Below are 15,473 nucleotides of genomic sequence, written 5' to 3' on the forward strand. Positions count from 1 at the left end.
CAACTGTTTGGACCTCTGCACCAAGAGGGAATCACTGGAGATGGAGTGACCTCTGCTTGTACCAGCTGCAGAATCATGGTGGAAGCGTGATACAGCAGGACATCACTACCATATGGAGTCGCCTTCTCATCTAATAAAAGAAAATTACCAACTATAAATCTTTTAAAAGCTATTTTATTTATCTTGAAAGGAGAGAAACTGATTAGTTGTATAAAATATTATCATACATTTGATGTAAAGCCTTCAGTCTGAACAAAAAAAATACATTGTCACAGTAAAGAAATAATAAATCCACTTATGTACTGGACTCTGTAATGTCACCCCTCCAGCCAAAGGGTCACGGAAGAACTTCAATGGCTGTAACAGAGCTTACAGTCAGTGTACCCCAATGTTAACACATATTCTGTCTGTAAAACTCTGCAAAAAGTGAGAAAATAAACATAAAGTACTCTAGCACTTCTGTACATTTTTCAGGAAGAAAGTTGAAGCCATATTGAGACTAAAAAAATAACTCAATTTTATTTTAAAATTCATTGACAAATCAGTGTGCTGTTTGTAGAATTTTCAGTAGCTCTAGGATTAGCTTCCGTTCAACACAAGAACTGATCTTTAAAATGTACTACTGCAAGTATTCTAGGATCAGCTAAACAATTTCTAAATAAGCTACCCGGAGAAGATGTGGTTTCAAAATGCTTGTGTCATGAATAGCACGCTTTGCTGCTATAACTGTTGTAATTCAAGTAGCTGCGAAAGCTAAATTTCATAAAAATGGGTAATTTTAAAGCAGGACTTCATTTATTTACTTATATTTTAATCCACTGGAAGTAAAACATGTGCTTTCCTTAAGTGGCTATTTTGCAAACCCTTTATCCTTGCAAGAAAAATTCCAGCATCTGAATCAGTAACTTACATGTAAGCTGAAAAAAGTTTTGGGGTTTGTTGGGTTTTTTTTTTTGGCTAGTTATAACAGTTGACAAGTTGCCTACTGAACTCTGCCTTTTCAGTAAAATAAGGCAGACTGACGTTCCCACCCTGGGCTCATCCAGTTCGGCTTTTGTGCAGACGCTGCAGTAATGCCAACGGGAGATGCCCTGTGCTTTTAGAGACCAGGCTAACTCTTGCCTGGAACCCAACTGGAGACACTCAGCTTTCAGCTATAGGAAGCAGGTTTGGTGCCTGTTTCGCGAGCTGTTTGGCTTGGCTACAGTTAGGTGAAAATTTGAAGAAATCGAGGAAATTCTACATCATTAGCATTTTGAAATCTTATGTGTACCAGGTGGGATTTAGGTTTGGGGTTCTTTTTTCTTTTAATAATTGAGATTTTCCAAGATAAGAAAGTGCACATCAAGTACTCTGCATATGGGAAGAAGCTTCAGCTTCTGGGAAGATTCTCGGTGGGATTCTGGGAGGAATCTCTGTGGGATTTGTATTCCATGAAATTCAAACTGATGGACAGTGTCACTGCCCTCTGAAATTACACCGGGGCGAGAGCTGGGGAAGGAAAACTACAAAACACTAAGGATTGGTTTCAGTAGTACGGCTACATAATGAGTTCAACTTGGAATTCAGGTTGTACTTCTGATGTGAGGCCCTGACTCTGCAAGGTCTATGACTGCTGTGCGGTTTAAGTTAATGGGAATTTGATGTGCTAATTATATAGAGACAGAAATCTTTGCAGTATCTGGCCCCTCATTTTCAAAATTTGCAAGTAATGAAAATCTAAAAATGAAATCTAAGAAACAAAATTAGTGCATTTCAAATCATTCTACCTAACATTTTGTCTTCAGACACAAAAATTCAATCCAAGGAGACTGAATTGGCTTAAATCAGTAATGGTGCAAGAGGAAACTAAGACACCTTCCAAGTCTGGTTTTAAAATCCTCAAAAAAATATATAAATTAAATACAGTGGCTTACATTGTATAAATGCTACATCATAAGGCAAAATATCATGAAAAACATTTAAAAATTTAAAAAGTCCAAATGCTTTCAAACTAGCAGTTCGGAATAAAAAGCAACTAAAAAAGCAACTCAATTAATGACGGCTGTAAAACAAAAACAATCTAAGAGGGCCTGCAGTGCAGCCCCTGGTCCTGAGAAGAATCTCACTTTTCTTCACTGGCTGAGGTATCGTTTCCATCGTTCAGTTTCTGCTTTTGCATTCTTGTTCGAGTAGATGCTAAAAAACCAAACCAAAACAAAAAAGAAGAATGAAATTAAATACTTGCCTCAGAATTACTTTGGACGTGATTATTTATTGTAAAAAAATTGTAATGACACGAGGAAGAGAAGTACACTATTCTAAATAAAACAAATCCCTCATTTTAAAATAAACACGTAATTCTGAGTTACTTCAGGGATTCTTGCTCAATCTCACACATCTTAAGAGAGTCATTCCTCCTGTTCACTCAAGTTCTTATTGCTTCTGTACCCTTGCTTTGTCCGTTTTCACCCTCAAGGCAGGCAGATGGACTGCATCACGCAGGGATCTCGTCTTGTTGCCAGGCGGATGCGACGGGCTGAGCAGTCCCCACATCCCGCCTGCCCGGGAAATGCCTTTTCCCCCCCAGCGACACACACTAACACAACTGGATGCGAGACAGAACATCCCTTCTTAACCTCTGCCACAAGTAAACACAGAAACATTTCCCCTACCCTAAAATAAACGAGAGGTGCCTGGATCCGTACTCATACCTATTCTTGATGAGCAAACGCTTGCCAGGTAAGAATTTTTAATGGGCAAATCCGCTCAGCTACAGAGCTCAGATTCCACCCGAGAGCGAGAATGCCTGGTCAGACCAAGCGTGTTCCTTCTCGGGAGTGGAAAATACAACTCAGACGTGGGGATGGGGCCGTTTTGCTTTTCATGAGCTAGATTGGAGTTTCATTTGAAAAACAGAAAAGTGATCCCATAAAGTCTGAAAGAAATACTGACCCACAGTAGAAGAAAAAGCAGTCTCAGGCATTTTTAGAATAAAAGACAGCAAAGCAACATACGAAATTACATACAATTTGCCTGTGTATATAATTTTCCTTTACTATACTGTAATCGCCCAAAAAGGCGTTCCAGTCAACTAAATGCTGCTGCAGTTACTACTGATTTCTACCTGCAAGCTCTCAGCGAAGGGTCTGTCATTACAACAAATGGGAAAGCCTTGGCAAGCATTTAATTCCATTTCAAGAATTCTAGTGTTTAGGAAGAATCTGTCATGCTCATTTTCTTATTCACATGTAATATAGCATCTTCTATGCTGCTTTTGAGGATTTCCATTTTACAATCTGCATTTTCAAGATTAAATGGAGCAAGTACAAAAACCTAAGCAAGTTACCAAAATGACATCGGTGCTCAGCAACATTTTTATCTGAGTGGGCACAAATTGTTTTATCCAAGGCGTTCACTGCTGTGCAGTTAATGAAAAAAATAATACTCACTCATTTCTGCAAGCTTTTGTTGGAACTTGGACTCCTGGGGTAGGTGTTTGCTGCAGACAGAAAGCATATGATTAAGCAGAAGTTAAAAAAAAAAAAAAACAAAACCAAAAACTTTTTATCCTCATAACCTAACTTCAAATCAAGGTTAGTTCGTTTCAGTGCTATCGCCTTCTCTTACAAAGATGCAAACTCTTTTTTCGTCCACACTAAAGTCAAGAGCTGCTTGATTTCTAATATGTCTAAAAAATTTGGGTTTTGTTTTTTAAAAGGCTGATGAAAGACAACAGCATGGTTGAGCGCTCAGCAGTAACACTGGGATGCGGGATGTGTAGGCACTGAATAAATCCTTGCTTCTGACATCAAAGTGTCTAATTGAGAAATATTATGCTACCAGCACTCATTTAATGTATTTTCTAAAGTTCACAAATCAGCAGAAGTTATGATGTCAGGAAGAAGCCAGGATGGAAGGCCCTGAGAACCAAATCTATGTAAGATTACCGAAAAGCCAAGAACAGTCTCTCACCTTCCATCTGCTTCGTCTTGCCCTTCTATATCAAAGCGCAGCCTCTTCAGTGGCTTAGGAGCAGCGCTTACTTCTGCGCTGCGTTTTAGCTGGCAGTCACTGTTGCACACCATCTGGTTTATTTTTTGAAACTTTTCAGAAGTCTGAAATTACAAGAAAAGAGGGAAAGAATTGCCAATAAATCCTGAAACTACTCAAACTTTCCAGATTATCCACTAAAAAAATTAGGAGTTCTAAAACTCTGCAGAACTCTATCTTCTTTCAAAGCAACTGAAATAAAATGCAAAACATTTAAAAAGTGAAGCCTGGATACTTGAAAGGAGTTAACAGGACACCCTTGTAATCTTTGCGCTCACAAATTCCATAAAAATTCTACGTTAAATTAGAGACACTCACTGGCCAGTTCTACAGGTGTCAGCAAGCTACCCCATTCCTCCCAAAGTTATATGCATTCAAGACCAGACATGAAAAATGTTAAAACTCACCCCAAATGATTCACCAATTGACACCAAAATTCTGCCAAATGAAGAAGAGAAGTGTTTAAGATGAAGCTATATTTAACACTAAGATTAAGCTATATTTAACACTAATTGTATCCACTAATTTGCACAGCTTAGCATAAGACATTAACAAAGTCTCTTCCTCTCTCTCTGCGTTAACAGTGCAAACCCAGACGGCATTTCACTGGGTTGAGACCGTTCACGTTTCCATTCCAGCCAGTGAATGCTGAATTGCCAAATCAACCGTACCACACAGATAGAAAAGAAACTGTGGCTTCAAAGAATCAGAGGCCCCCGCGGTCCCTCCCGTATCAGCAGGAAGACACTTCAGTGCTGGGTACCCAGATAATCAACCTTTCATCATTACCTTTAGGTATTTGCTAATCAAAACCATGCAGGACTTCAACCTAAAATATACAATAATATTTTAACTTCTGTACACAGTGGGCCAGGTGCAATGGGACTCACTTGATCCTAGTTTGAAAAACCCACTGGAGACTTGCACATTTGCTGTCATCCTCATCTGCTAAGAACTAGTGACCAACAGTTGGAAATGTTCTGCTCAGTCAACTACATACTCTGAACCATTTTGTTCCAAAAATTTATTTTGTCTTTAAACAAGCGTACAAAGCTCATCTACGTTTTTCAGGAGTGTGATCCAGAGTCAAAGCCAACAACATTTAAGCAACTAGGTCAGAAAAGCCCTCAAAAAAAACCCCACCCAAACAAAAAACAAACCAAACAAAAAAACCCCAAAAACCCCCAACTCCTTGAGCACACTGACTCAACTGAAACAGACAAGCGCTCAAAGATGAATAAAGATTCCAAATACAGGACACAAACTTTTAACCAGAAACTGTATAATAACCACAGACTATTGACAAACCACTCTGCGGTTTTCTAATTTGCTTCCACTAAAATCCCCAAAATATATTTAGTTTAGTCAAAGAAATGCTTGTCAACAACTTACCTAGACCTTGGAGTCATCTTTGTGGGCGACTGAAACCCATCGGAGAATTTGTATGGGCTCTTCAACGGTGAGATGTAGACGTTATTGCCAGCAGGGACACGCCGAGGAGAGTTGGAAAACTGGTAAGGGCTGCGAGGAATGTGTGGGATAGGTGACAGAGTGGGAGGCTATAAAAATAATAAAATAATCATAAGGTTTTATTGTCTATATATTCCTATTCTATTAAATAATTAATACTGAACATGACTAACACCTTACCCTGTTGGAAGCATACTGCAAAATGTTTGTTTTCAGCTTCTGCATAAACACTAAGTTGTAGAAGACTATAATGGAGTCATACTGTTCTTCCCTGATAAGAACACGTTTGAAAGTCTACATAGGGTGAGAAAATCATACAGTTTAAAAAAAAAAGGATGACAATTTTACATTTGACAAACTCATAAAGCCATTCAAAAAAACTGTGTTAGATAAGAGCTAAGATGGCATGGGTACTGTACACAAGCCATTGTAACTACTATTTAGAACTGTTCTAAACTTTTTTTTTCCCCCCAACATGTACGAACATCAGTAGTGGCACCTACGTAATTAACTGGCACAGCCCCCTAGTGCAAAAGTAGTTCATCAGTACTATAACAACATTTTCCAAATTTGAGCTCCATTTACTTTCACAGACATAATTGTCAAAAAAAAAAAAAAAAAAAGGCTTCGCTACTGGGCGTGCCTTGCAAGGCTAAAAAAAAATCATGACTGACCTGATGTGGATAAAACAGTTCTTTAGGCTTGGAGACAGAAGTCTGGAGTTTAGCCAAGGTGCACAAATACACTATGAGAAATTCTGCTAATAAAACGATGCCTACAGGTCAATTAACTGTTTGATTTTGTTTGTTTGATTTTCTATTGATCATATTATCATTTTGTGCAAAAACTTAAGTACAGTAAGGCTCTTACAAAGAAAGGAACTTCTTAATCTTAGAATTAAGCCTGCAACTTTAATACGTACATACTTGTTTGATATATAACCATACACCTCTATTTGATATCTAACCATATTTCTATGAAAGCTTCTAAAGAAAGTTATCTGCTCATCGCCTCTTAACGCTCAATGGAAGTTAGGTAACTTTTAAAAGAACTTGGGTTGCTTTTGAAAATCCTACTAGCAGTACATCTGAATCTTTCATAGTCTCCAAACAGAATCATCACCCATTATTTAGTATCTTTAAGGAAAAAAGTGGAATGAAGTTTGCTTTCCGAGGAGAGTTACCAAACTATTTATGCGAGATGTTTGAAGAGACATTTAGTGTTAGAGCCAGTTTTCTCCTCCACAAAATGGAGATGCAGTAAAGCAGAAGTTTGCTTTCGTATGTTCGAGTTTGGTTTTTTGTTTTAGACAGAGAGAAACAATTAGTTTACAACATTTTTATGGAGGAATAACATTAAAGAATTTCCATACCTCTTGATTTGTGTTGGGAAGCTCCTTGTATGCCGAAACTATTATTTTAAATCTAAGATCTACATTCTTTACTTTGCATATGCCATACATGGAACACATCATGATCTATTAAAGAAACAAGACAAGACAACTGGAAATGCAGAAAATGAATTCAGCTTCTTCATTTCAAGTTAAGAAATCAATTGATGAGCTTTCTATTAATGATTGTGCTCTGTAAACTAGCACGCAACTCAACTTCATAAGAACTTCCAGAATATGTCAACTACTGTTCCCTCCATTTCTGTATGACAATCAACTAATTGGAACTGATAATATCTTCTCAAACTCATTTCACATGCTGCAATTTTAGGGTAGAATAATAAAACATTTATCAGCCACACATGTTGTCTTCCCAAAGAAAATCAGTATTTTCTTATGCAAATTATTAGAAAATTTGGTGTGTCTTCATTATTTTGAAAATAGCTGTAAATGGTATTTGAAGATCTCATAGTAAGTAACTGCCAGTACTTAAAAAACCTGAGATGACAGACTTCACTCTAAATTAATTTCTCCTTTGAGTGATCAATAGAGAAATAAAAACGCAGATTACAATTTCTAATGGCTGAAGAACGTATAAGGAACATTTTGTTCAGGAGAGTCTTTTAAAACTTTTTAAAACTTTTTTGTTAATGTTACCTGGTCCAAGTGCCTGTCTCTCATAAGCTCATACTCATTTTGCAGTGTGTGTTGGAAGAGGGTCCAGATCAAGGGTTCCAGGTCAGGATGTTCAGAGAGAAGCCGAAAGAACAGGGTATGTAGTCGAAGATAGGCCAGTAGATACACTTCAGAAAGAGAGAAGAAAAATAAACTGAAATCGTAATAATAGGGGTATACAAAATAAAAGGAACATGATGGAGGATGGACAGCAACTGAACGTTCACCATCTCCCACTACAAAAACTACGAGCCATCAAATGAAGGTAGTAGAAGCCAGGTTCAAAACAAATGGAAAAGATTCTTCATACAACAGGCAGTGGACACACTGGAGTCCACACCAAACAATGCTGTGCACATATGTCTACGTCGATTCAAAAACAGTCTGAACAAGCATTTGGAACATGAATCTACTGAGAGTAACTAAGCAGACACATCGCAAAAGGCTCAGGGAAACCCCCGAGCTGGAGAAAGTCAAAGCTTGGGAAAGCATTCAGGGGAAGCACCATATATGCTTGCCCAGTTCTTCAGCTTCCCATGACATCTATTTGTGGTCACTGCTGGAAAAAGGATGCTCTGATAGAAGAACCCTCCATCTGAACCCATATGGCCATTCTTACAATCAGTAGGTAAGTTTTCAGTTCAAACTTGCAGTGTGTAGAGTGCATGCATTAACCTGCTGGCACCGTTTTACTGTTTCTTCCCGAGGCAGCTGAGGGTTTGCACGGTGTTTACTACAGATTCTATTATAATCTTTTAAGAAATGTTGAGCTCCAAAACCCAAAAAGGATAAATAACAAGAGAGAACTTTGCAGTTTCAGCACGTACAGAAGAAACAAACCTTTTTTGTAGAACAGAGAGAGGGAGGTAGATTTCTGTGGTTTCTGTGTTTGGGGGGTCACAGCTGGCTGAGCATCTGGAGTGGAAGTAGCACTTAGAGGAGGTCCAGATGCTTTCTTCTTAGGAGATCTCACAGGAGATAGATAGCTGGAGATTCAACATATATTAAGCACTTAACATCACAGGATAAAGGAACAATTTTGTATGAATAATACTTGCAGGAACTCTTCCCTCATTAGAAGAAATTAATTGTTATTGTAACCTATTATTCCCATATCAGGAATTAAAAATTCAAGTTATTGATTAAATACCTGATAAAGGGACTTTTTTATTCCTAGGCAAGTAAGATAACAGTTTGCAATTACAAGTTTGATAAGGCTTGGAAAAAAATATTTCAGAATTTGATTTAGCTAAATTTACATGTATAATAAGCAGCAGCACATACAACAGTTCAATATAACCTAAGTACCAAGCCTAACAAGTAGGAAAATAGAATACAAGTGGATTTAAATATTAAGGGCAATACTCACTTCACATTTTCCTACATCTCAAGCACGCATGTCACTTACAGGTCTGCTGCAGTGTGGTTATGTTGGAGAGGCAGATTGAGAGTGGAAGTGGGCTCAGGCTGATCAGTTTGGCCTTCTCGTTCTTTTGACTGCTTGATAAGATCGAACAGAGGTGACCCCTAGAAAAATGACAGTAACAGTACATTATACTGAGAATAGACAACCACACTGGATGGATTTTGTTCCTTCTTCTCTAAAACAACCCCCAAAATATGATCCTAAACAGAAGATTAATGCTTTGAAATACTTCAGAACACTTATATTTTGCCAGATAAATTTTAACTATTTAACTGACAAATTTTAACTACTTAATACATCTAACACTTTTTGTGTTTCAATAGCAGTCCATTAGATATAGGCTAACTGCAGAGTTGAGACACACTTGTGTTCTAGACTCTCTTATTACTTCCTATTAAATAGCCATTCCTGAAAAGAGCAGCAAACAATACAAGGAAATACATAAAAGGTCACATTTAAAAAAAACAAAACCAAAAAACAAAACACAAAAACACAAAACCAAAAACCAACCAACCAACCAAACAAACCCCAACCCATCAGTGACTGAAAGTTACTGCTGTACCTAGTGTCAAACCATTTCTGCTACAATGTCTACCCAATATTTTACATATGATAATACACAAACCACGGTCATAACTCATCTAACTGCACTGGGGACTATTTCAACCTCTGCAATATCACGTCCCAGAGCTATCTCTGCCAAGAGTTATAGTCACTCTGGATACACTAAGTCTCTGCCCTCATGCCCCAAAACAAAAACCATTTTGATTTTAGGTCAATTATCAGATTTTAGGCGAGGCAGCTGGAATAAGTCTGAACCTACTAAGAGCCTGAAGTAGGAGGCGATGCAGAGAGAACGTAAGTGGAATGGAGAAGGTTCTGGCTGAAGCAATATTAGTACTACTGCTGATGTTAGTAACAAACAGCAGCCTTGCAGAAACAAAACCTCAGGCTTTTGCTGCTTGTGTGTCATGTACAGAGTAGAATTATGCTGAGACAGCAAGACTGCACGGGAAAACATTTTGGCACTGTATTTATAATTAATTTTGAAAACATAGTGTTGCTGGCTTCTCTTTTTTTTCTTTTCTTTAAACAGGAGACTCATCCTTGAGTACAATGTTGCCTTCCAACAGTGCAGCATCACAACTCCAGAAGCAACAGAAGAACATTTGATTAGCAAATACCTGCCTTCTCGGGGGGAAAGCAGCATCCATAAGACTGGGAATGAAGTGGGCAAAACCAAACATTCAGCATTTCCCTTCAAATGATCCCCCAAAAGACAGCAGTAAAATCAATCAGCTCAACACTTTGTACATAATGCATTGTCTGATTGTTCAAGGTCTATTTGATCCTACAAATGCATGTTACTAATATTAAAATATAATGGCACAGATGACAAATCTGTAGCTACAATAACAAACAGGAGCACAGCACGCATGTAAACCAAGCTGCATCACCTGGCTAAGGCAATAAGAAAAGGCCTAGTAAAACTAGACTAGATTTACTAGAATTATAACTGCCATTAAGACTTTAGTCATCTAACCTTATTTCTAAAGAAAGAACACCTTTCTTCTAAAGTGCATCAACTGAAAATTCAGAGCAACAAGACCAGAATGACTTGAGATTTACAATTTTTCACATTGTGTAATTTTTAAATTATGGTTTTGGCAATACTGGAGCTGTTCCATCCATAACAGAAAAACATCAGTTACTGACTCATAACCACATAGTTATTTCTCCATCATTTCTCAACCAGATCAGCTCTTAGGCTGGTTTGCATCATCCTTCCCTGTACTAGGGAGTGCACACATTTCTCACTGGTTTCTTTCAGCGCTGCCCTTGCTGGAAATGCAGAGACATGACCTCCTCCATTTCTCATTCTTCCGGCCACTTGGCCTCTTCCTTTTTATTATTCAGTGTTTCACTATGCTCTGAAGAATCCAAGTTTCTTTTCCAGAGCAATCACTAATTCATTGCTGAAACATCTCTTGATTCCTTGACTAAGAGTAAATCACGCTTCATTCATTTCACATTTTAGCTATTAAGGACTGGGAAAGTATTGTTTTTAATGAAGCATCAGTAGGAGGAAAAGGGGTTGACAAAGGGGAATGAGAAGTCAAGAAACAGAAGCAAAAGTTACTATTTTTGAAGTTAGCGCTTGAGACCAGCAGTTCCAGGTCCTCTCTCAACCCCGCTCCAATTTTCACTACACAGAGCGTGATTTCGTTAGATAAGGCGAGGGGACACAGCAGCTTGCTACCTATGGAAGGGGCCTGCCTACTTTTGCATCATATCCGCTCCTCCTTTTCTACTTGCCAGCCTTGACAATCAGTCAACCTCCACATAAGTCAATTTGATGCACTAAACCAGCAGAAAGTTAACAGAAAAAGCAAAAACAAATTTAAGCCAGCTCTGCAGAGAATCACAAGCAGAGCCAGAACAAGCATTAAGAAAACACAGGGCAGCAACACCACAAAGGTTGGGAGCAAAGCGGGAAAGAGCAGAAAATGGGTAGTACGAGACGTCCCGCATTTATTGACAACAACCTGTTCAATCAGCTGACTGGCATGTGAAACTTTACCCTACAGGAATTTAGGAAACCGGCTGCTGCTTTCCATCAGTTAGATGAACTACAGTTGGCAAGAGGATATTCTTTGTGTAGAAACATCTGCTTATAGAGACTGAGTAGCAAGATGCAGCAAGTCCAACACATCTCTTCTGGCTCCCACAAATACAAATTGACACTGTGGTTAAAAATGTGGCAAGATAAATGGGGTATTGTCACCCAGCTGGCCTCCAGCAGCACACACCAGTCAGCATCAGCAACGGTGGGATGTGATGCAAAACTGATGGGTTTAATTACAACCTTGCCTCCTTTCTTTATATTTAAACATGAAAAAGACTTCTATTTAGTGAACCTGAAGCATATTCTACAGCTTGCAGGGAGTTTTCAAGCTTATCAGGGCAAATTCTGTTCGGCTTCAGTCCCACTATTTGGTATTCAACAATCTACCTCTCAGTCGAATGAGGGAAATATAATATCATTAACCAGACAATTATCAGTCCTCTAAGTAATAGTCACAAAAGACCTTTAACCCCTGGGTCCCACTTTATCAAACAGGAATGTTTATCAGTAACTTGTTTCTAAAGTGACATTATTCACACTATCTTTCACAAATTTTATATTGCTTTTTAAAGCTTTTAAGCAGCACTTCAGGTGAACAGGTCACCTCCAATGCATTCCTTTCACATGAAAGGAGTTTTGCAGTTTTTACTTTAATTTAATGTTCAGTGAGTAATGTTACTAGATGCAGGCACAGAATAAATTTTACTAATTAAGTGAAATACTGCTTTTCATTTGAGACTTCCCTGCGATGGCTAGAGAAGCCACATTTTATTAGTGCGAAAAGGGAGAAAGTAATTAAGGCCTAAAATTTCTCAGGGTCAAACAGCCACTGGCATCAGAATGAAGAATAAGACTGAAATTTGACTTGGTCCCCTCTCGCACTACCCAGGGCTAACTATAACTCTGCAATGCTAAACTCGGTGAATTAAGCGGGACTTCATTAAGTGAGCTTCTGCAGGATGCTTCCCTGTAGCAACACCTGCATCGCAAGCATCCACAGTGATTTTTCCCAATCTGAAAGCTCCTTTTATGGACAAAACAGGCAGAATTTTTTGTTGGCTAATTTTTATTTGGCTATGGTGAAACTACAGGACACATAGGTGCTTCCCAGCTTCCTGATCTTTACATGAGCTCTGTCCCAACAACATGTTTAACTGGACTTTGGTTTCCATGAAAAGATTAAACAAAAGACCTAAATCCTTAAATATGGAGAACAGCTACCCTGGGGTTTGGGTGTAGTCCACTGACTACTGAGGAAGTCCCTGAGCAGCTTTACTCTCAGCAGTGCTAATTAGCAGTTCGCAGTATTTTAAAAACTGCTTTTGTCTTTGTTTTCTATTGCTTTATGTTTTTATTCTTTATAATAATTTCCTAATTAATTTTCAGGTTTTAGTTATTTGTCCACAATAAATTTTAATGCAGTGTTTATCACTAAACTATGTGTATATCTCAATGCCAAGCTCCCTTGGGGTTTTTTCTGGGGGGTTGTTTGGGGTTGTTTTGTTTTTTTTTTTTTAATAATCAACATCACCTCAAATTATTGAATCAGTCAATACAATACATAATGTTAAGAAATGTTCTTCTTCATAATATGCTGCTAAAAGGTGGCTGTGATCTTGCAAGGCAAAACAAATTTAAGATTTAGAATTGACAGCTTTGGAATAGAAGTGCAAGGACTGGATCGGTGCGAGCTCTTTCCACTCCTCTTTCCCATGACAGAATTGCATGCCTGGATAGCTGACTTTTGCTTGCAATTGTATTTTCAGAAGCTTCACATGAAAATTAGTATTCAGATTTCTGAAATAATTTAGGCCTGCCAAAACAAAATCTACTTCACAGTCTAAATTTAAATAGTATTTAACATAAAAAAGAGGGGTTTTTTTCATGTTTTAATTTCAAACATATGAGTTGTGTTATATAAATTATGATCCTATTAGGGCTTGTTCTTACAAAATTTATAAAGAAAAACATTAACAACTGCAGTGTTAATGCTTTAATTCATATAAGAATATCATCAGATCTGCTTTTAACTCCTTAGAGCAAATGTATGTTTAATACAAGTCCTATTCCTACCTTACTGATCTCCAGCATTTAAAATCAAGTAATACTGTCATCAAGCTTTGTAAGGATCTCCTCTTATCTAAATGCATAGTATGCAGAGGGAAAAAAAAACGCAGAAGAGAAACAGTGACTATTAATTGGTTCTGGTCATTTGAGAGTGGTATTTTGATGGGTTTTTCCTCCTCACACAAGAGGCTTCAAACTACGCAGGAAGTGACAAGCACATACTGATACACATACAAATCATGAAAACTCTGATTATTTGAAGTCCTTGACACAAAGCACGTGAGCAGCTGACCTGAAAGCGGGTGTCCTAGCCTCAAGTCTGTTAGCAGTTTTCAAGTTCAGTTTCTCATGTTTCAGTTTCTTATAAAATAAAATAGCTATTGCACCAAAAAAAACCCCCAACAACTGCTCTCTACTCTGGCACGTAGGACCCACTGTGGAAATGTGGAACTGATTTAGACGTTCTCTAGTGTATATACATACATATTAATATGAAATCAAGCATCTCTAATGGGAGAAACGGAGATTTCCTATCAAAAGTTATTTGAAAGCCTAGTAAAAAAGGAGTTCAAATCTCTTCAGTCAGAGAAAGAAAGCCAGGTCACCACAGCATGGATGTGCATCTTAAACTTGTGTTGCTCTAAATAATGCTGCAACTCCATTCTCTCTGTAGTTTTGCAATAACCTAGTCTTCCTCAAAAGCCTCTGGAGAGACCTGGCAAATCTTGGTAGAATTCAGAAATTATTTCAGAATAATCAATACCACAATTTTCAGCCCCTCTGCTCCCAAAATTGCTCTTCACCAGATGTTTTTTTATTAACGAATTATCTATGTTTTACAGGGTCTCTCAACAAAAGTCCATGGGGCCACCTCACTGCAGGATACAAGAGCATCATCAAAATATACTTCCTAGCAATGGAGAAGGACACATGTGAAAACAGCCATCAAACTTCTGAGGCCCACCACATGTGTCTTCCCCAGAAATTAAGGGAAAGTGTGGGGACAGATGGAAAAAAACTCAAGAAGCAAAGCACAGCAAGACAAAGAGTTGACAGGCACAATGAGATATTTGGGGTGATAGCTGCTTTTAAAAACAGCAGCAACAAAGCTAAATTAAAAAGTGAAACAAATTTAAAAACAACCCAGGGATTCCAGCAACTTCAATTTTTTTCTCCAGTTTTTAAATTTTAACCATAAAGATGACAGACCTTCTGTGTTAAGATAGTGACTAATACTACTGGTATGTTCAAAAATATTACAGACTGATAACACTCTGCAAATAGGGAAACTACTGACAGTTATTGCTTTGTGGCTCTGCAAACCAATCACCAGTTGAAGAGAAAAATGGACCATGGTCATCAGGACTGCTCCTATTTGCCAAGCCTGTGAGACTAACTTTTTAAAAATCGCTTTGAAAGGAGTTTTGAAAGACAGTCTGCAAGCAGAACTACATTTTTATTCAATTATTTTGTTTAAACTACTCAGGATGACCCTGGGAAGACTGCTACTACATGGCTTGCAGTAGGCTCTTGCACTGCTTCCTTCAGCAGTTTTTCAAGTGCTGCCATAGGGCAGATGGGAATGCAGTTACTGGCTAAACAACAGATATTGAAAGTACGAATAAAATGGTCAATCTTCACAGTGGGGAGAGGTTATCAGTGAAGCCCCATGCTCTCTGCTGGGACTGCTGCTATTTAATACTCACAAACGAGAGGGAAACGTGGCAGGGGCAGGGAAGAGAAGGCTGCTAGAAGCACAAAATTATTCAGTTTTAGGAAAAATAAAC

At 38.1% G+C, this 15,473-nt stretch overlaps 1 protein-coding gene across 1 annotated transcript in view; it reads right to left on the reverse strand.

The window, feature by feature from the left end:
* Positions 1 to 164: 164 nt before the first annotated feature.
* Positions 165 to 15,473, reverse strand: part of RB1 (RB transcriptional corepressor 1) — an 81,120-nt gene continuing 65,811 nt past the window's right edge. Inside the window, exons 18-27 of the mRNA XM_050892935.1 lie at positions 8,976 to 9,094; positions 8,408 to 8,553; positions 7,550 to 7,695; positions 6,875 to 6,979; positions 5,683 to 5,796; positions 5,425 to 5,591; positions 4,440 to 4,470; positions 3,955 to 4,097; positions 3,432 to 3,481; positions 165 to 2,178 (exon numbers count right to left, since the gene is read on the reverse strand). Of these exons, the coding sequence (XP_050748892.1) occupies positions 2,105 to 2,178; positions 3,432 to 3,481; positions 3,955 to 4,097; positions 4,440 to 4,470; positions 5,425 to 5,591; positions 5,683 to 5,796; positions 6,875 to 6,979; positions 7,550 to 7,695; positions 8,408 to 8,553; positions 8,976 to 9,094 (1,095 nt within the window). The 3' untranslated portion in view covers positions 165 to 2,104. The remainder of the gene's footprint in view (positions 2,179 to 3,431; positions 3,482 to 3,954; positions 4,098 to 4,439; positions 4,471 to 5,424; positions 5,592 to 5,682; positions 5,797 to 6,874; positions 6,980 to 7,549; positions 7,696 to 8,407; positions 8,554 to 8,975; positions 9,095 to 15,473) is intronic.

The sequence above is a fragment of the Gymnogyps californianus genome, chromosome 1, assembly GCF_018139145.2.
Source record: "Gymnogyps californianus isolate 813 chromosome 1, ASM1813914v2, whole genome shotgun sequence".
In the NCBI taxonomy this organism is placed as follows: Eukaryota; Metazoa; Chordata; class Aves; order Accipitriformes; family Cathartidae; genus Gymnogyps; species Gymnogyps californianus.